Here is a 15,861-nt window from a genome sequence, read left to right as displayed (position 1 = left end):
ACTCAATCAAATTTATGAAACACATGAGAGGACCGGGGGAGCGAGAGATACACAAATCATGTGGGTCGGTAGATGAACATAATAATCGAACAACATATGATACATCGACACAAGTTTTACCAGTTAAAAATTTAAAATAAACGAACAATTGTTAATCGAACAATATATTAATACATCGACACAAGTTTTAGTCGAAAAATACAATTCATTTTCACTCAAATAACCGTGGCACAATGCCAATTTAAAAATTAAAAAAAAAAACCTAAGGAAACAATTCTAAAATCTGGAAAACGAGAATGGTTTCCATTTTTCTTACAACAACCAACACCACCACCGTCAGATCCAGCCAGATCCGAACCAAATCGACGAAACCACGGCCACCGCAACCTTCACCGCGGTTGGAGCCACCAGAGGAGCGGCAGATTTGTTGGCAGCGAGGTCAGCAGAAGGCGGCGAGGGCAGCGGGTGAACGATGACGGAAACCTTCATTCCGCTGTAGCAACCACCGTTGCCACAAATGAAGTAGTACCTCTGGGCCTTGTCGAGGAGAATGAAGTCTTTTCCGCTGCTCCAGTTTCCCACAGCCCCTTCCGTGGTGCAGTTGTCGTACCCCGTTTGGTTCACTTCGAACACGTTGTATTGTGTCTTCTGGTACCTAAATGCTGCAAACAGGAAAGAGAAATTTAGAGAGAGAGAGAGAGAGAGAGAGCAGGGGAGGTATACTTCAGGGGACACCAAGCTCGGATCCGGTCTCTCAATTGCCCAGTTTGGTTTTTGGATTGTCGTTAGCCCATCTCGTGTGCACAACAATGATTAAAATCATTCCTATTTTAGATCCTATAAAGCAATTCATTTCTTTAAAATATATAGTTTGATCGTTGATCAATAACTATATAACCAATTTGGGGGACTATCCCAAGTATCCCCGTGTCATCAATAGCTAACATAACAGCTCACGGGCGACTATCCAACTTTCGCCATTCGTATTGTCTTTTTACAAATGAAAACTGTTGGCATAGCTATCAAGGTTCAATCGAGCTAATAATCTACAGAAACATACTTTCTTACGAAATTCAAAACATGAACGATTGCAATCATTATCGTAGGCACGGGATACGCACAAAACAATCCAAAACCGAACCAAACATGAGCATAGGGGAGTGGAACAGAGCTTGGAAGGAAGGACTCCAGGGGCAAGGAAATCAGCAACTAAATGTGAATAAGAAAGTACAATGTCACTATAATGCAACTCTTGAGTAGGCGATTTTGATGGAAACAATTCCAACTTACAGGCAAAATTAAGATACACAATGCTACCAAAAGAACCTAAAATCAATTGGGGCTTCTGAAATTTTTTTTTTTGTTGGTAAGGTAGGGCCATTATCCCGGTATAGATAAATTCTAAAACCACACCCATAACACAAAAAACACACACATCACATTCACGATAGGGGTGGAGCCACACACTAAGCTCCGCCCGTGTTTGTGTATTTGGCAGTGGTGGTAGAATAGTTGGAATAGATTCGTGTCCAGACAGTACAATGCAAGTGGTTCTATACAACGCACATAAGACCAACACATCGAACGATTGTGAACACATTTATGTCCGGATCTGATTCCGACATTTGAATCCCTAAAAAATTACTTCGACAAAGTACTGTACAGCAGCATTCAAAACAGTAGCCCAGGGGGAGGCAAGGGAGCCCAGGAGGGGATGTGTAATTTTGTGTGTGTGTGTGTGTGTGTGAGAGAGAGAGAGAGAGAGAGAGAGAGAGAGAGAGAGAGGTGCTTACAGATGAGGTCGTCGACGTAGAAGGTCTGGTTGTTGGACCAGAGAGTGTAGTTCATGCCGGGGTTCCAGCCGCGGTTGGCTCCGACGATGTGGTCGGTGGCGGCGACGGCGGCGACGAGGAGGCAGGCAGCGAGGAGGAGGAGATAATGAGCTGAGCTGGACATGGCTGGAAGGCACTTCTCTCTCTCTCTCTCTCTCTCTTTGACTTACCACTTGACTACTGTCTACTGGCCAGCAATAGCATACATTCACAGCGCATTTATTCAACACCCAACAAAAGTTTGGACCACACGGAGTGCCATTTCAGCGAAAAAGGTTATTTCCCTGCGCCCACATTAATGATTGAGACCATTCATTTTTTTTAATATATTGAAAATACCAAACATATCAAAAATTAAGTTTATTGAACATACTTATTTGGAAAAAAAATAAATTCATTCGATCCATTGTTGCAATCTTATTTTTAAGGGTTTCAAAATAAATCGAACAATATTTGGTCAACTTGATTTTAGATGCTCTTTACAAATTCATAAAAATAACCAATTTCAATCATTGAAGTAGACTCTGGACAAAAGTTATTTTCGGATGAAAATTGTATTCTCCGATCCTTGGATAGGAGATGGACCCGCATAGTCTTACTCCCACGCGGATAGGCATGCTAGAATCACATGCCCTTTTTTAGAAAGATTAATTCGCACTTTTACCATTAATCGCATTACTCTATTGTTCATAGAGAATTTTTTCCTTTATAGTATCTGTTCACGGCCTTGATCCCCGGCTGCCAGATTTAAGCCTTTGAATATTGCAAAGAGTGATGCTATGAGTACCGACCGGGGGAGAGAAATCGTACCGATCGGCCGCGCCGAGCTATCTTCGGCTACCGGACGGCCGATCAGAGTCGTTCAAAAATTAAAAAAAAAAAAAAAAACTAATGGGGCCCTTGCGAAAACCAACGGCATCCAATATGTGTAGAGTGTTTGATCTAAACATCATTTTGTGTGTGTATATATATACACGAAAACAACACAAAAAAATGTGTTTAGATCAAGCACCCTACACCTATAGGATGCCGTTGATTCCTGCAAATGGCCCATCGGTTTTTTTTTTTATAAAATTTTTGGACTGCTCAGATCGGCCGTCCAGTGGCTGGAGATGTCCCAGTGCGGCCGGTCGGTTTGATTTCCCTCCCCCGGTCGTTACCTATATCATTTTTCTATTGCAAAATGGAGTCGCCCCGGATACATAGGCAGTTAATTGAAAGTTCCGTAACAATCTTTCTCTAATTCTTTCCCATTTTATACTTTTCAAACGTATTTTCTTCGATCTTTTATCCGGAACTCGAATCACTTCTTTTCTTTTGATCCTATCTCCTACTACCCGAGATAAAGGCCGGCGAATGCGAGGTTTTTTGCACAGCTTGTAGAAAATGAGCTAATAATACAGTAAGTCGGTTTACACAAATATTTCCTACACAGATCACGCATAGATCTGTATGTGGGGCCCATCCTGGGTCTCACACAAATGATCCGAGCCATTCATTAAATGTAAAATATTTTTTCAAGGGCCCGCGCGTGAAATCAGCTCAATACAATACCTATAGGTGCTCGATTCAATCATATAACTTTTCATTATCTTAAAATCCAAATGAAAAGTTAGATGATTAAATCGAGCATTTATAAGTATTGGATTGAGTTGATTTTTTGCAGAGACCCTTAAAAAAATGTTTTACATATAATGAATAACTTGTATCGTTTGTGTGGGACCTAAAGTGGGCCCCACAACAAATCTGTGCACAAAATCTATGCATTTCTGGTGTGTGTGTAGCATTACTGCTAATAATATGATTGGATGAATAGGTATTTTGCACACAATCTAAATGAAATGTTGGAGATACCCTCCAGAGATTTATGACCATCTCCCCTCCCGGGATGAATAGATATGTCGAATTCCTCGGCGATGAACTCAGGGCTGGTTCTGAGTCAAGACGAGTAAGGCGGCAGACTTAAGCTCCCGAATTTCAGATCAAAATCAGAGCTCCAGATAAGTATAGTCAGATATGTAATATATATTTAATCTAGCAATTTTATAGTAACAAATAAGCTAACTAGCCTAGTAGAAAACCTTAGTTCCTTTATTGAACAAGTACATGGTTTAAGTCCTAGGAGCTTCTTTTTTTCTTTCTCATATAAATATTTTTTTCCCTCGTAAATTCGTCTTAGGCCTCGAGCAAATCAAAGTCGGACCTGGACGAACTTTCTAAGGTAGAGGATTTGATTATACGTATTTGCCATTTGTATGCTCATTTGGAGTGAATTTGAAAGGGGAAGCGAGAAGTAGTCCCGCGGATAGAAGGTTAACAGGAAGAACAATTCTACAAACACGTTTTAAACTATCCTATAAAAAAATCACGCTTTAAAATTTAACTTCGGACTCAACTACGTTGGGACTCAACTACTTGAGAGTATACACTTGGGAGTATACACTTGGACAAACTTTGGACACAACATGGACTATGTGGATAGAGTTGCGTTTTAAAGTTGAATTTGTAAACTTATTTTAAAAGGAAACATAAAACAAAGGACAAAAATGTCATGCTTTATCTACGTGCGTGGCAGCGAAGTAGCAGTTTCTTGTTGAACTAAGGAAATCAACAACTACGATTAGATAAGATGTTAATTTTATGAACTGGAATAGATGGTCAAAGATTATGACCCATTACTTGATTTTATTTATTTATTTATCCATATTTTATTATAACAATAGAAGAATCTTTGTGCGGAAATTGACTCACAAATCAAGGGCCTTATCTTCTGGAAGCTGCAATGTGAGCAGCTGGGATCAGACCAGAAAAAACAGAGCATTGAAGAGGAGCCATGTTTGGATGGTGTGCCATATCCAAATTATGGCCGTTGGAGCCTCTTCCCCTAAGTCCTATATATAGGTTATTTGTATTCTGTTTTTTTTTTGGGTGTGGCAAACAGTGAGTGTGGTGAGGATTAGAGAGAACCAGAATGCAAGTTAAGTGTGAGCTCCGGTGTGTGGACACTCCTCCTCCGGTGACCGTTTTTGTAAATAATTGTGATTATCGTGGAAGTTTTCTCTCGGAAGTTCTTGTGTGTGATTCGTGTGTGTGCGTGCGTTTGATTTGAGGTCCTAGTATATATGAGCCCAACAATCTTGTTATAAATGACGGAAAAAAACCCATACATTCTCGAATACAAACGTTGAAATCCTCAATTACCTGCTCTTATCATTTTATTTTTCTTAAACAGAAACCATAATAGGAACTAATGCAAGTTGTAGCTCAAGTCTATAGGCGGGACACACACTAGCTACTTGTAAAATTCCATGACCCAAAAGTTGCAGACAAAGCATTCAAATCTGATGCCAGAAAACCCAGCTCCAGTGGCAAGGGCCACAAACTCCTGTTTCGTGCGCTCCTTCCCTCCAGGGTTTTGAGTCATCATCACCAAGTCGAGTTGAAAAATGCCTTTCGTTGCAGCGCTACTATCTGGGATCACTGGGAGAATTCCCTCCACCACAATTATCTTCCCATTCTCTGGTAGAGCTTCGTGACAATTCTTTAGCAACTTCAGGCATTGATCATCGCTCCAATCATGAAGTATCCACTACGTATCACCGCAGACATTGCCATTATCATCATTAGTTACATTAGATCGATGCGTCAATAACAGAAAACGTCTTATCCTTTTTTAAGTGTTGACAAAGTTAACTTTGTGAAAAAAGACCCAAGCGTCTTGTAGTGCGCTACCTGTAATGCACCAAGTAGTGCGCATCTGGACACCAATTACACGACAGGGTAGGGCACAGGGTGCATTACAGAGTAGCACACTACAAGAATCCCGATTCCGAGAACAAAAAACACTATTTACTGAAAATTCAACGCTTTCTGGTTAATGATCATTTTTTTACCCCATGGACATATAAGGTGATATATACATGAGTGGTTTGAAAAATAAAACTTACCTTCATGAAGATGGCATCTCCTTTGGGTACACTTTGAAACATATCCCCTCCGACATGTTCCACACCTGCATCGAATTTGTATTACCATAGCTGCTTGTTGCACTTTTTTAATAATCAAATAGAAATGAATCATAAATCGTACCGGGATAGAGCGGGGCATGTTGGATCACATGTGGAAGGTCAAAATTAACACCCTTAATATGTGGGTATTTGGAAGTGATCAAGTTGAGGGTGACTCCAAGACCGCCGCCGACATCAACAAGCTTCTGAACTTGCTCGAAACCCTCGTACGAGGACCGCAAGATTTTGTTGAGCACAATCGTGGTGTGGTTGATCATGGCCTTGTTGAATACCTCATTGAACCTGGGATCCTTCCCTGGGTACTCGAACGCATGCATCCCGTGAACCTTATCAAATGGGATTCCCCCTTCCGCGACCGCCCCTTTTAGTTCGTACCTAAATAATTTAGTTCATAACTAAATGAGATCTTTAAATTCGTACGAAAATTCGGAAATTATAGAGCAGAGGAACTATGGACATGAATATGAATATGAACATGAATGAATTACCAGCTGTCCATGAAGACCTTGTCCTGAAACAAAAACAAGAAAGGCCCCAACGAGACTCCACCTTGGTCGGAAACAAAGTACTTGGCCACGGGCGCCAGACCATACAACCTCCTCTGCCCGACTAGGGCAGCAGGAGGGGGCTGATCAGAGGATAGTTCTGAGCACACGAGAATCGAGTAGCTGGCCAGGAGGCGCAGCATCCGATCCAGCATTTCTGGTGCGCCCGGGTTGCATGAATCGGGCAAACAAGACGCGATTTCAAAGGGGGAGAGTTGCGCTCCGGGACCTGCCTTGGCTATGATATCGAATACTTTCAACTCCGCCGCTGCCTTCAGCACCATTGGCAGCACTGAGGAGCTTGCCAATTGCATTGCATAGAGACAATTCTCTTCTTCTTCTTTACTGACAGTACCGTAACTCGGCTCCATGTTTTTTCTATGCAATTGCAATTCTTCTTTCTAGGGAATTAAGAACCAGAGCCAATCAATTTATAGTACCCCGTTCCCACCTTCTACTGAAGAAAATAAGGCCAATCCATTTTTTCTTTTATAAATTAGTGTCTGAATCAATTTACGCGCATTGATACTTATTTTAAGAGACCCGTTGTACCGTTCAGCAGCGTTGCTGGCCAATTGAAAGCTAGAGGAAAGCCTTGTATAGACTGGCCACATACAATCAGTAGATATCACCTATAAAAAATTTTGAACATTAAACCTAAGAGGGATCAAGCTCTTAAATCCCAGCATTGGTAAAAAAAGAAGCGAATCCCTTCAGGTTAAAGGCCAAAACACAATCCATTTGATGTATATGGATTCATACGTATTGAACGGCTCCCGACGCAGTTATGTTGATAGCATTGTTTTATTCACAATGCTTGTGTCTCACGTTGCATTCTTTTCCGATTTTCTTTTTTTTTTTTCCATTGCAATATTTTTACCCACACGTTGACAACCTCTTCCGTCGAAATTACCAATTGGGGTCGTCCACTACAATTTGCGCACGCCTTTATTCATTATAAAATTGGCAAAATTCATTTTCACCTTTGTGCTTTCCTCATAGTTCAAAATTGACCACATAACCTATCTATGGTTTTGAAAATGTGCGGATAGATTCCCTGCCGTCATGTTTTCCATCCATATTAACAGAGATGTATCTCACACGCCACTAGAATGTAATCTTAGTCGTTCATAATATATTAAATAAATAATAGAGTATCTCTATAAAATATCATCTCGATCAGACATCAATAACCCAGTGATCTAATTTTTAGTAAATTCAAATTTGAAATTTTAATTTCATAACAAAATCTATTTGACCATGAGCTTTTCATTTTTTGATTGACTTGAATTTTGGCATAGATGTAGTACTCGTCAAAATTTACAATATCAATAGTTTGGATTCAATTTTTGGTATAGGGGATGGTGTGGTTAGATTTAAAAAAGAAGAAGAATCAATGGACATGACGAGGGTATATTAATCTTTTAATGTTGAAATCATCAAATACAACGTTGAAATCCTCGATTACCTGATCTTATCATTTTATTTTTCTTAAACAGAAACCATAATAGGAACTAATGCAAGTTGTAGCTCAAGTCTATAGGCGGGACACACACTAGCTACTTGTAAAATTCCATGACCCAAAAGTTACAGACAAAGCATTCAAATCTGATGCCAGAAAACCCAGCTCCAGTAGCAAGGGCCATAAACTCTTGCTTCGTGCGCTCCTTCCCTCCAGGGTTTTGAGTCATCACCACCAAGTCAAACTGAAAAATGCCTTTGGTTGCAGCGCTACTATCTGGGATCACTGGGAGAATTCCCTCCACCACAATTATCTTCCCATTGTCTGGTAGAGCTTTGTGACAATTCTTTAGCAACTTCAGGCATTGATCATCGCTCCAATCATGAAGTATCGCCTACATATAACAACATACATCGCCAATGTCATCGTTAGTTACATTAGATTGATGCATCATTAACGGAAAAGACAAAGTTAGCTTTGAGAAAAAGACTTATCATTTTCTAAGTGTTGACAAAGTTAACTTTGAGAAAAAGACACTATTTACTCACATGTTTATTCATGGTTAAGGGGGGGGGGGGTGGGGAACTATCTACATCATACGTAAACTTATTTTCGACATATTAAGGGATCTTGTGGGACAATTCAATAATGAAAGGCAATGCTTTCTGGTTAATGATCATTTTTTACCCTATAGACCGGGCGGACCCACCATAGCGTGCCCCCACGCCCTTTAAAAAAAATTGTCTATTTTGTGTGTGTATATAGAAATTTTCAAGTGAGGACCTTAAAATAAGGACCTTATATGCGAACCTCCCTATTTTTCGCCTTTCCAAATCGAATTTCGATGATCCGAGCCGCTCAATGTTACCCACGAGAAATCGGTCAAAAAAATGACCGGGAAGGGCTTGATTTAAGCAGTTTTTATTTGAACCGTTCAATAAAAAACAAACAAAAACTGCTCGGATGAAGCCCTTTTCGGTCTTTTTTTTTGCTGATTCCTCGCGGGTACTCTTAAAATCACGTTCTGAACATATTGAGCGGTTCGGATCGTCGAAATTCGATCGGAAAAGGGAGGTTCGTATTTTATTAAAATGAGGTGGTCCTTATTAGAAGGGGACTATATATATATATATATGTGTGTGTGTGTGTGTCTGAATGTTTACAATTAAACATTTGGTGGTGCAGTGGTAAGGTGCACTTTCTTGGAACAAGAGGCGCGGTTCAATTCACCCTATGTGCTTTAACTGTGTGTTTTTGTTTTTTTCCGGTCCCCAAAATCAACTGTGTTTTTTTTTTCCCCCCAAAATCCTAACCAAGGTTTCTCCCACTCCCCCACCATTTCTGATCATTTGTGTAGTACAAAATATGAATCCACGCATTGCATTTGTATACTTTTGGTTTCCAAATTTTGTACTTGTAGAGTTAAATAATAGGAAAATAGATAATGAACATGTGATAATGTTATTTTAACGCATATAGTCAAGATGCGTAAGTTTGCCCATGTAGTTGGTTATTAAAATACACATATATTTTAAATTTGTTTATTTATAATGAATGCTAACATTATTTTGAAGTAAATGTGTTTAACTGTAATTCGTATATTACGGTTACAAAAAAAAATTGGTGCCCCCACTATGTCAATTTTCTGGGTCCGCCAGACGTATAAGGCGATGCATACATTTTAGGCCTTCTGTTTTGGGCTGGGCTTTATTTAATTGATTTGGGCGTTTTTGGTCTTTTGTTTATGTGCTTATATTGTATTATCTGGGTGTGTTTAGGTCCATGGGTTTAATGGATTTTATCCCTCTAGGTGGTTGGGCTTTGTTTCCAACAGACTGTATTTTTCAACTTTTGATTAGAATCTCCTCTCTTTGTCCCATTAATAAAAATATTTTTGCCAATAAAAAAAAGGGCGATATATACATGAGTCACCTTCATGAAGATGGCATCTCCTCTGGGTACACTTTCAAACATATCCCCTCCAACATGTTCCACACCTGCATCGAATTTAATTTGTAATGTCATAGCTGCTTGTTGCACTTTTTTCTCGAGAAGTGCGAGAAAAGCACTACACAATCAAATGGAAAATGAATCACAAGTCGCACCGGGATAGGGCGGGGCATGTTGGATCACATGGGGAAGGTCAAAATTAACACCCTCGATATGTGGGTATTTGGAAGTGATCAAGTTGAGGGTGACTCCAAGACTGCCGCCAACATCAACAAGCTTCTGAACTTGCTCAAAACCCTTGTACGAGGACTGCAGGATATTGTTGAGCACAATTGTGGTGTGGTTGATCATGGCCTTGTTGAATAGCTCATTGAACCTGGGATCCTTCCCTGGGTACTCGAATGCATGCATCCCATGAACCCTGTCAAATGGGATTCCCCTTTCCACCACCGCTCCTTTCAGTTCATACCTAGATATATAATTAATCAAGCCGATCGAGTGTCTCTTAGTATGTATTTGCTATACTTTTGTTCGATTCAAGTCATATTTTGTGTACTAATCATTCATCTTAGAGAAGTCTCTAAAGAGTAAAAAGAGAGAGAGAGAGAGTTACGGAGTAATAAATAATAAATTTCACTAAAGATTAAAAAATAGTATTGCAGCTAGAAGGTAGTTTGTTTTCTATTTATTTTTTCAAACTTTTTAAACTTTGGTCCATATATATATTTATGTGTTTTTTAGATTTCTCATGTCGATACAAATGATTACCCTACAATATTTGATGAAAAGTTTAACAACTTTACTAACCACAGAAAATACTCGCCATCGTGAAGAATAAGTAGTCTATGCTGGTTCTGAGTTCTAAGAGGGTTGATGCGTTACATTAAAGTGTCCATGAAAGACACACTGAACCGTTTAATAGATGCTTTCATATATCCTAACACTTTTTGGAGTTCTAAATGGTAAAATTATCAAATTTGTATGAATATGAATCAACCAGTTACCAGCTCTCCATGAAAACCTTGTCCTGGAGCACGAGCAACAAGGATGAGACTCCTCTGTCTTGGCCTGAAACAAAGTACTTGGCCATAGCTAACAGCCCATACAACCTCCTCTGCTGCTCGAGTCGAGCAGCAAGAGGAGGAGGGGGTTGATCAGAGGAGAGGTCGACCGAGCACGTGAGAATCGAGTGGCTGGCCAAGAGACGTAGCATCCGATCTAGCATTTCCGGTGCGTCTGGGTTATGGGTAGCCGCGGGCAACCGAGAGGCAATCTCGGAGGGGGAGAGTTGGGCTCCGGGACCTGCCTTGGCTATGATATCCAACACTTTCAACTCCACCACTGCCATGAGCACCATTGGCAGCACTGACGAGCTTGACAATTCCATTGCATAGCTATGACTATCTTCTTCTTCTTTATTAGTACTATCATTGTAACATGGCTCCATGATTTTTTTTTTCTTTTTTTATTATGCAATTGCGGTTCTTCTTCTTTTCCTTTTGAGGGAACTAGGAACCAGAGCGGCAGAGCCAATCAATTTATATAGGATTATATCCATTTCCACCTTTTCTGCTGATCGAGGGATGTAATTAATTAGGTTGAGCTCCTCTATACACTCCCAATTTGTGTCCCCATATGGCCACATCGGGTCCAAAACTATGACCTAATTCGGAGGCTATTGAATGAGTTTGTAAAAGTAGGGGTGTGTGTGCAATTAGGAGTAGCTTTCGGTGGGTCAGATTTGGAGATGATCAAATGGTCACCATAGTTTGTTGTATGTATGCCAATAGATCTGTCTCTCTCTCAGACAGACAGACACTCTGTCAGGGCCGGATCCCATCCAGTCTATTAGGAACTAGTTTTGTCCAGTTGAAGGTGGTGATGGAGCCAGCCCACCAGCCCCTAAATCAAGGGCTCTCCCCATGCCACCTCATCTCCCTTCAGCTCCTTTCTCTAACCCAAAACAAAAACAAAACAGTTCGGTCGATAAAAAAAAGAAAAAAGAAATAGATTAACAATTTGTTGATGATTTTGTGAGGCCTATTTCCGATTTCAAAAAAATAATTCAAACAGTAAATTATTCTTAAAATAATTTTATAAGAGTTCTTGTAAGAAATTAGCTCCATTTGATATTCTTTTTTTTGGTCAAACAAAAACTTTACTCAATTTGATATTCATAAGGGTTTTTACAAAATTCGTAAGGGCCCCTACGAATTCTGAAAAGACCCCTACAAATTTTGATGATATTGTGGGGCCCATTTCGAATCCAAAAAAAAAAATTAAAATCGCAAGTTATTCTTTTTTTTTTTTTTGAGAGTTCTTTATTAGCTCAATCCAATATTTGTTACGACTTTTTCGGAATTTACAGGGCTTCTTTCAAAATTTGCAGGGGACCTTTCAGAATTCGTCGGAACACTTATGAATTTTGAAAAAACCCTTACGAATATCAGATTGAGCTAATTTTTTACAAGAACTCTTATAAAACTATTGGAAAAATGACGGCCCAAGATGTGTATAGGCCTCACAAAATCATCAAAAAATTGTTAATCTATTTCTTTCTCTCTTTTTTATCGGCCGAACTGTTTTGTTTTTGTTTTGGGTTAGAGAAAGGAGCTGAAGGGAGATGAGGTGGCATGGGGAGAGCCCTTGATTTAGGGGCTGGTGGGCTGGCTCCATCACCACCTTCAACTGGACAAAACTGGTTCCTAATAGACTGGATGGGATCCGGCCCCCAGACAGACAGACAGAGATTTCCAGGCGGGAAATCCTTTGTAATTTGTGCTTTGGTCTCATATAATAAAATTGTGAATATTAGTGTGTGAAAATTTTACTCTTCCACTCTTCAATGGTATCAGAACACCGGTGACGAACCCGCTTTCTGCTGCCGTTTTATGACGAAGAACCCAGTTTTTCAGGCCACTGTTTGAAACTTGGGACCGAGATCAAAGTGATCACAAATAGTTTTTGATCTCAGAAAGTTGGTTCGGCTTGACAAGACGAAGACAACAGTGCAAGTTCGACAACGATCCAACAGAGGTCCATTTACAAGTATTCCTTGTTCAACTGAAGGAGGTTTTTTTTTTTTTTTTTTTTCAAATGAGATATACCGTAATTCATTTCCAGACGAGAGCTCCGGTGAGTGGACGCTCCTCCTCCGGTGAGCGTTTTTGTAAACTATTGTGATTAGAGTGGAAATTTTATCTCGGAAGTTTTTGTGTTTCTCTCTTGTTTGATTCGTGAGTGTGTTTGGTTTGAGGTCCTGGTACGAGCCCAACAAGTTATCAAAGACGAGACCAGGGGTCTAGTTGCGGCGGCTGTCACGATAAAAATTTTAGAAAACGCAATTATTATATGTGAAAAAAAAAATTATCCCAAACTTATATAGTTTCGCTATTGCTAGATTTTTTTTCCTTATTTTTTATTATATATATTAGTCATAAATCTTCTATTTTTTTTCAAGAAATGAGACCCAAAAAAGTATTATAAAACTAAATTCAATGGGCCTAAGTGAAATAATATAAATGATGATGTATAATTAAGAAAAAAATCCCACATTAATTCTAACCCTAAAATAACTTAATGTAAAAAATTAAGGGAATTTAATTATAATGTCACTTTCCAAATTTATAATGTCACTTCCAAAAGGGACTGTGGTTATCAATTTAAGACAAACATGATAATGTGCACATAAATTGAATTGGGTCTCTAGGTCTGCCATCTCTGATGTCATTTGGCTTTGATTTAGGTGCATGGTTCCTTAGCAAAACACATATAAGGCGGCTACTATTTAAGTGATATTCTGAGATCAGTCACTTTGTACATATTGCTAAAAGTTAGGTCTATCTCCAATCCTCCTCCGCTCATACCTATAATTATTAGAGACAACATGGGTTCTGCTATTGCTGTTGTTAGAGTGACATTATCGATGTTCAAAATTAAAATTAGTATTTTTTCATACTCCATGTGCAAATGAAAAACATCATTTATTATAGTTTTTATTATGTTATTTTAAGTTTTTCTGAAGCCGATGACTATTAATATTATAATGAATCTTTTTATTTTTTTAGAACACATTTCGCCATTGCTAGGGTAAAATTCTAGTTCCGTCATTGCGTGTTATAAATGACGGAAAAAAACCATACATTCCCGAATACAAACATTGAAATCCTCGATTAGCTGCTCTTACCATTTTATTTTTCTTAAACAGAAACCATAATAGGAATTAATGCAAGTTGTAGCTCAAGTCTATATAGGCGGGACACACACTACTACTTGTAAAATTCCATGACCCAAAAGTTGCAGACAAAGCATTCCAATCTGATGCCAGAAAACCCAGCTCCAGTGGCAAGGGCCACAAACTCCTGTTTCGTGCGCTCCTTCCCTCCAGGGTTTTGAGTCATCATCACCAAGTCGAGTTGGAAAATGCCTTTGGTTGCAGCGCTACTATCTGGGATCACTGGGAGAATTCCCTCCACCACAATTATCTTCCCATTGTCTGGTAGAGCTTTGTGACAATTCTTTAGCAACTTCAGGCATTGATCATCGCTCCAATCATGAAGTATCCACTACGTATCACCGCAGACATCGCCATTGTCATCATTAGTTACATTAGATCGATGCGTCATTAACGGAAAATATCTTATCCTTTTCTAAGTGTTGACAAAGTTAACTTTGTGAAAAAAGACCCAAGCGTCATGTAGTGCGCTACCTGTAATGCACCCTGTAGTGCGCATCTGGACACCAATTACACGACAGGGTAGGGCACATGATGCATTACAGAGTAGTGCACTACAAGAATCCCGATTCCGAGAACAAAAAACACTATTTCTGAAAATTCAAAGCTTTCTGGTTAATGATCATTTTTTTACCCCATGGACATATAAGGTGATATATACATGAGTGGTTTGAAAAATAAAACTTACCTTCATGAAGATGGCATCTCCTTTGGGTACACTTTGAAACATATCCCCTCCAACATGTTCCACACCTGCATCGAATTTGTATTACCATAGCTGCTTGTTGCACTTTTTTAATAATCAAATAGAAATGAATCATAAATTGTACCGGGATAGAACGGAGCATGTTGGATCACATGTGGAAGGTCAAAATTAACACCCTTAATATGTGGGTATTTGGAAGTGATCAAGTTGAGGGTGACTCCAAGACCGCCGCCGACATCGACAAGCTTCTGAACTTGCTCGAAACCCTCGTACGAGGACTGCAAGATTTTGCTGAGCACAATCGTGGTGTGGTTGATCATGGCCTTGTTGAATACCTCATTGAACCTGGGATCCTTCCCTGGGTACTCGAACGCATGCATCCCGTGAACCTTATCAAATGGGATTCCCCCTTTCGCTACCGCCCCTTTTAGTTCGTACCTAAATAATTTAGTTCATAACTAAATGAGATCTTTAAATTCGTACGAAAATTCGGAAATTATAGAGCAGAGGAACTATAGACATGAATATGAATATGAACATGAATGAATTACCAGCTGTCCATGAAGACCTTGTCCTGAAGCAAAAACAAGAAAGGCCCCAACGAGACTCCGTCTTGGTCGGAAACAAAGTACTTGGCCACGGGCGCCAGCCCATACAACCTCCTCTGCCCGACTAGGGCAGCAGGAGGGGGCTGATCAGAGGATAGTTCTGAGCACACGAGAATCGAGTAGCTGGCCAGGAGGCGCAGCATCCGATCCAGCATTTCTGGTGCGCCCGGGTTGCATGAATTGGGCAAACAAGACGCGATTTCAGAGGGGGAGAGTTGCGCTCCGGGACCTGCCTTGGCTATGATATCGAATACTTTCAACTCCGCTGCTGCCTTCAGCACCATTGGCAGCACTGAGGAGCTTGCCAATTGCATTGCATAGAGACAATTCTCTTCTTCTTCTTTACTGACAGTACCGTAACTCGGCTCCATGTTTTTTCTATGCAATTGCTCTTCTTCTTTCTAGGGAATTAAGAACCAGAGCCAATCAATTTATAGTACCTTCGTTCCCACCTTTCTACTGAAGAAAGAAAGGCCAACTCATTCTTTTATAAATT

The 15,861-nt window shown here is 39.8% G+C and overlaps 3 protein-coding genes and 1 non-coding gene across 6 annotated transcripts; 1 reads left to right on the top strand and 3 right to left on the bottom strand.

The window, feature by feature from the left end:
* Nucleotides 1-114: 114 nt before the first annotated feature.
* Nucleotides 115-2,031, bottom strand: LOC131312076 (early nodulin-like protein 16). Its single transcript, XM_058339808.1, has 2 exons — nt 1,794-2,031; nt 115-662 (listed from the first exon to the last, which is right to left on the bottom strand). Exons 1-2 carry the CDS (start codon nt 1,954-1,956, stop codon nt 337-339), a joined length of 489 nt encoding a protein of 162 aa, XP_058195791.1. The 5' UTR covers nt 1,957-2,031; the 3' UTR covers nt 115-336.
* A 2,948-nt stretch (nt 2,032-4,979) lies between these two features.
* On the bottom strand, nt 4,980-11,279 carry LOC131312073 (cathecol O-methyltransferase 1-like). 3 transcript variants are annotated; one of them, XM_058339806.1, is made up of 5 exons: nt 10,839-11,220; nt 6,349-6,365; nt 5,922-6,235; nt 5,780-5,844; nt 4,980-5,421 (listed from the first exon to the last, which is right to left on the bottom strand). In XM_058339806.1, the coding sequence occupies exons 1-5, from the start codon at nt 11,202-11,204 to the stop codon at nt 5,125-5,127; spliced, it is 1,059 nt and encodes a 352-aa protein (XP_058195789.1). In that variant the 5' UTR covers nt 11,205-11,220; the 3' UTR covers nt 4,980-5,124. The 3 variants fall into 3 exon arrangements, with proteins under 3 accessions (XP_058195789.1, XP_058195788.1, XP_058195787.1); XM_058339805.1 differs by lacking the exon at nt 10,839-11,220 and having other exon boundaries at nt 6,349-7,030; XM_058339804.1 differs by lacking the exons at nt 4,980-5,421; nt 5,780-5,844; nt 5,922-6,235; nt 6,349-6,365 and adding exons at nt 7,803-8,261; nt 9,800-9,864; nt 9,973-10,286 and having other exon boundaries at nt 10,822-11,279.
* Nucleotides 11,280-13,479: 2,200 nt separating this feature from the next.
* On the top strand, nt 13,480-13,585 carry LOC131312184 (small nucleolar RNA snoR100). The gene has a single exon (XR_009195761.1). It is a non-coding gene; the product is annotated as a small nucleolar RNA snoR100 (small nucleolar RNA).
* A 392-nt stretch (nt 13,586-13,977) lies between these two features.
* On the bottom strand, nt 13,978-15,861 carry LOC131312075 (cathecol O-methyltransferase 1-like). Its single transcript, XM_058339807.1, has 4 exons — nt 15,309-15,861; nt 14,882-15,195; nt 14,740-14,804; nt 13,978-14,382 (listed from the first exon to the last, which is right to left on the bottom strand). The coding sequence occupies exons 1-4, from the start codon at nt 15,734-15,736 to the stop codon at nt 14,086-14,088; spliced, it is 1,104 nt and encodes a 367-aa protein (XP_058195790.1). The 5' UTR covers nt 15,737-15,861; the 3' UTR covers nt 13,978-14,085.

This window comes from Rhododendron vialii, chromosome 12a (assembly GCF_030253575.1).
Source record: "Rhododendron vialii isolate Sample 1 chromosome 12a, ASM3025357v1".
Taxonomy (NCBI): Eukaryota; Viridiplantae; Streptophyta; class Magnoliopsida; order Ericales; family Ericaceae; genus Rhododendron; species Rhododendron vialii.
This window is presented reverse-complemented; position numbering and strand designations above follow the sequence as displayed.

Excerpts from the sequence above, each read along its gene's own strand:
- LOC131312075 (XM_058339807.1), bottom strand. The coding sequence starts at position 15,736 with ATGGAGCCGAGTTACGGTACTGTCAGTAAAGAAGAAGAAGAGAATTGT. Across the intron at positions 15,196-15,308 it reads AAGGTCTTCATGGACAGCTG|GTACGAACTAAAAGGGGCGG; the intron begins GTAATTCATTCA and ends TAAATTATTTAG. Across the intron at positions 14,383-14,739 it reads GAGATGCCATCTTCATGAAG|TGGATACTTCATGATTGGAG; the intron begins GTAAGTTTTATT and ends GGTGATACGTAG.
- LOC131312073 (XM_058339804.1), bottom strand. The coding sequence starts at position 11,264 with ATGGAGCCATGTTACAATGATAGTACTAATAAAGAAGAAGAAGATAGT. Across the intron at positions 10,287-10,821 it reads AAGGTTTTCATGGAGAGCTG|GTATGAACTGAAAGGAGCGG; the intron begins GTAACTGGTTGA and ends TTATATATCTAG. Across the intron at positions 8,262-9,799 it reads GAGATGCCATCTTCATGAAG|GCGATACTTCATGATTGGAG; the intron begins GTGACTCATGTA and ends TGTTATATGTAG.
- LOC131312076 (XM_058339808.1), bottom strand. The coding sequence starts at position 1,956 with ATGTCCAGCTCAGCTCATTATCTCCTCCTCCTCGCTGCCTGCCTCCTC. Across the intron at positions 663-1,793 it reads CTACGTCGACGACCTCATCT|CATTTAGGTACCAGAAGACA; the intron begins GTAAGCACCTCT and ends TCCTGTTTGCAG.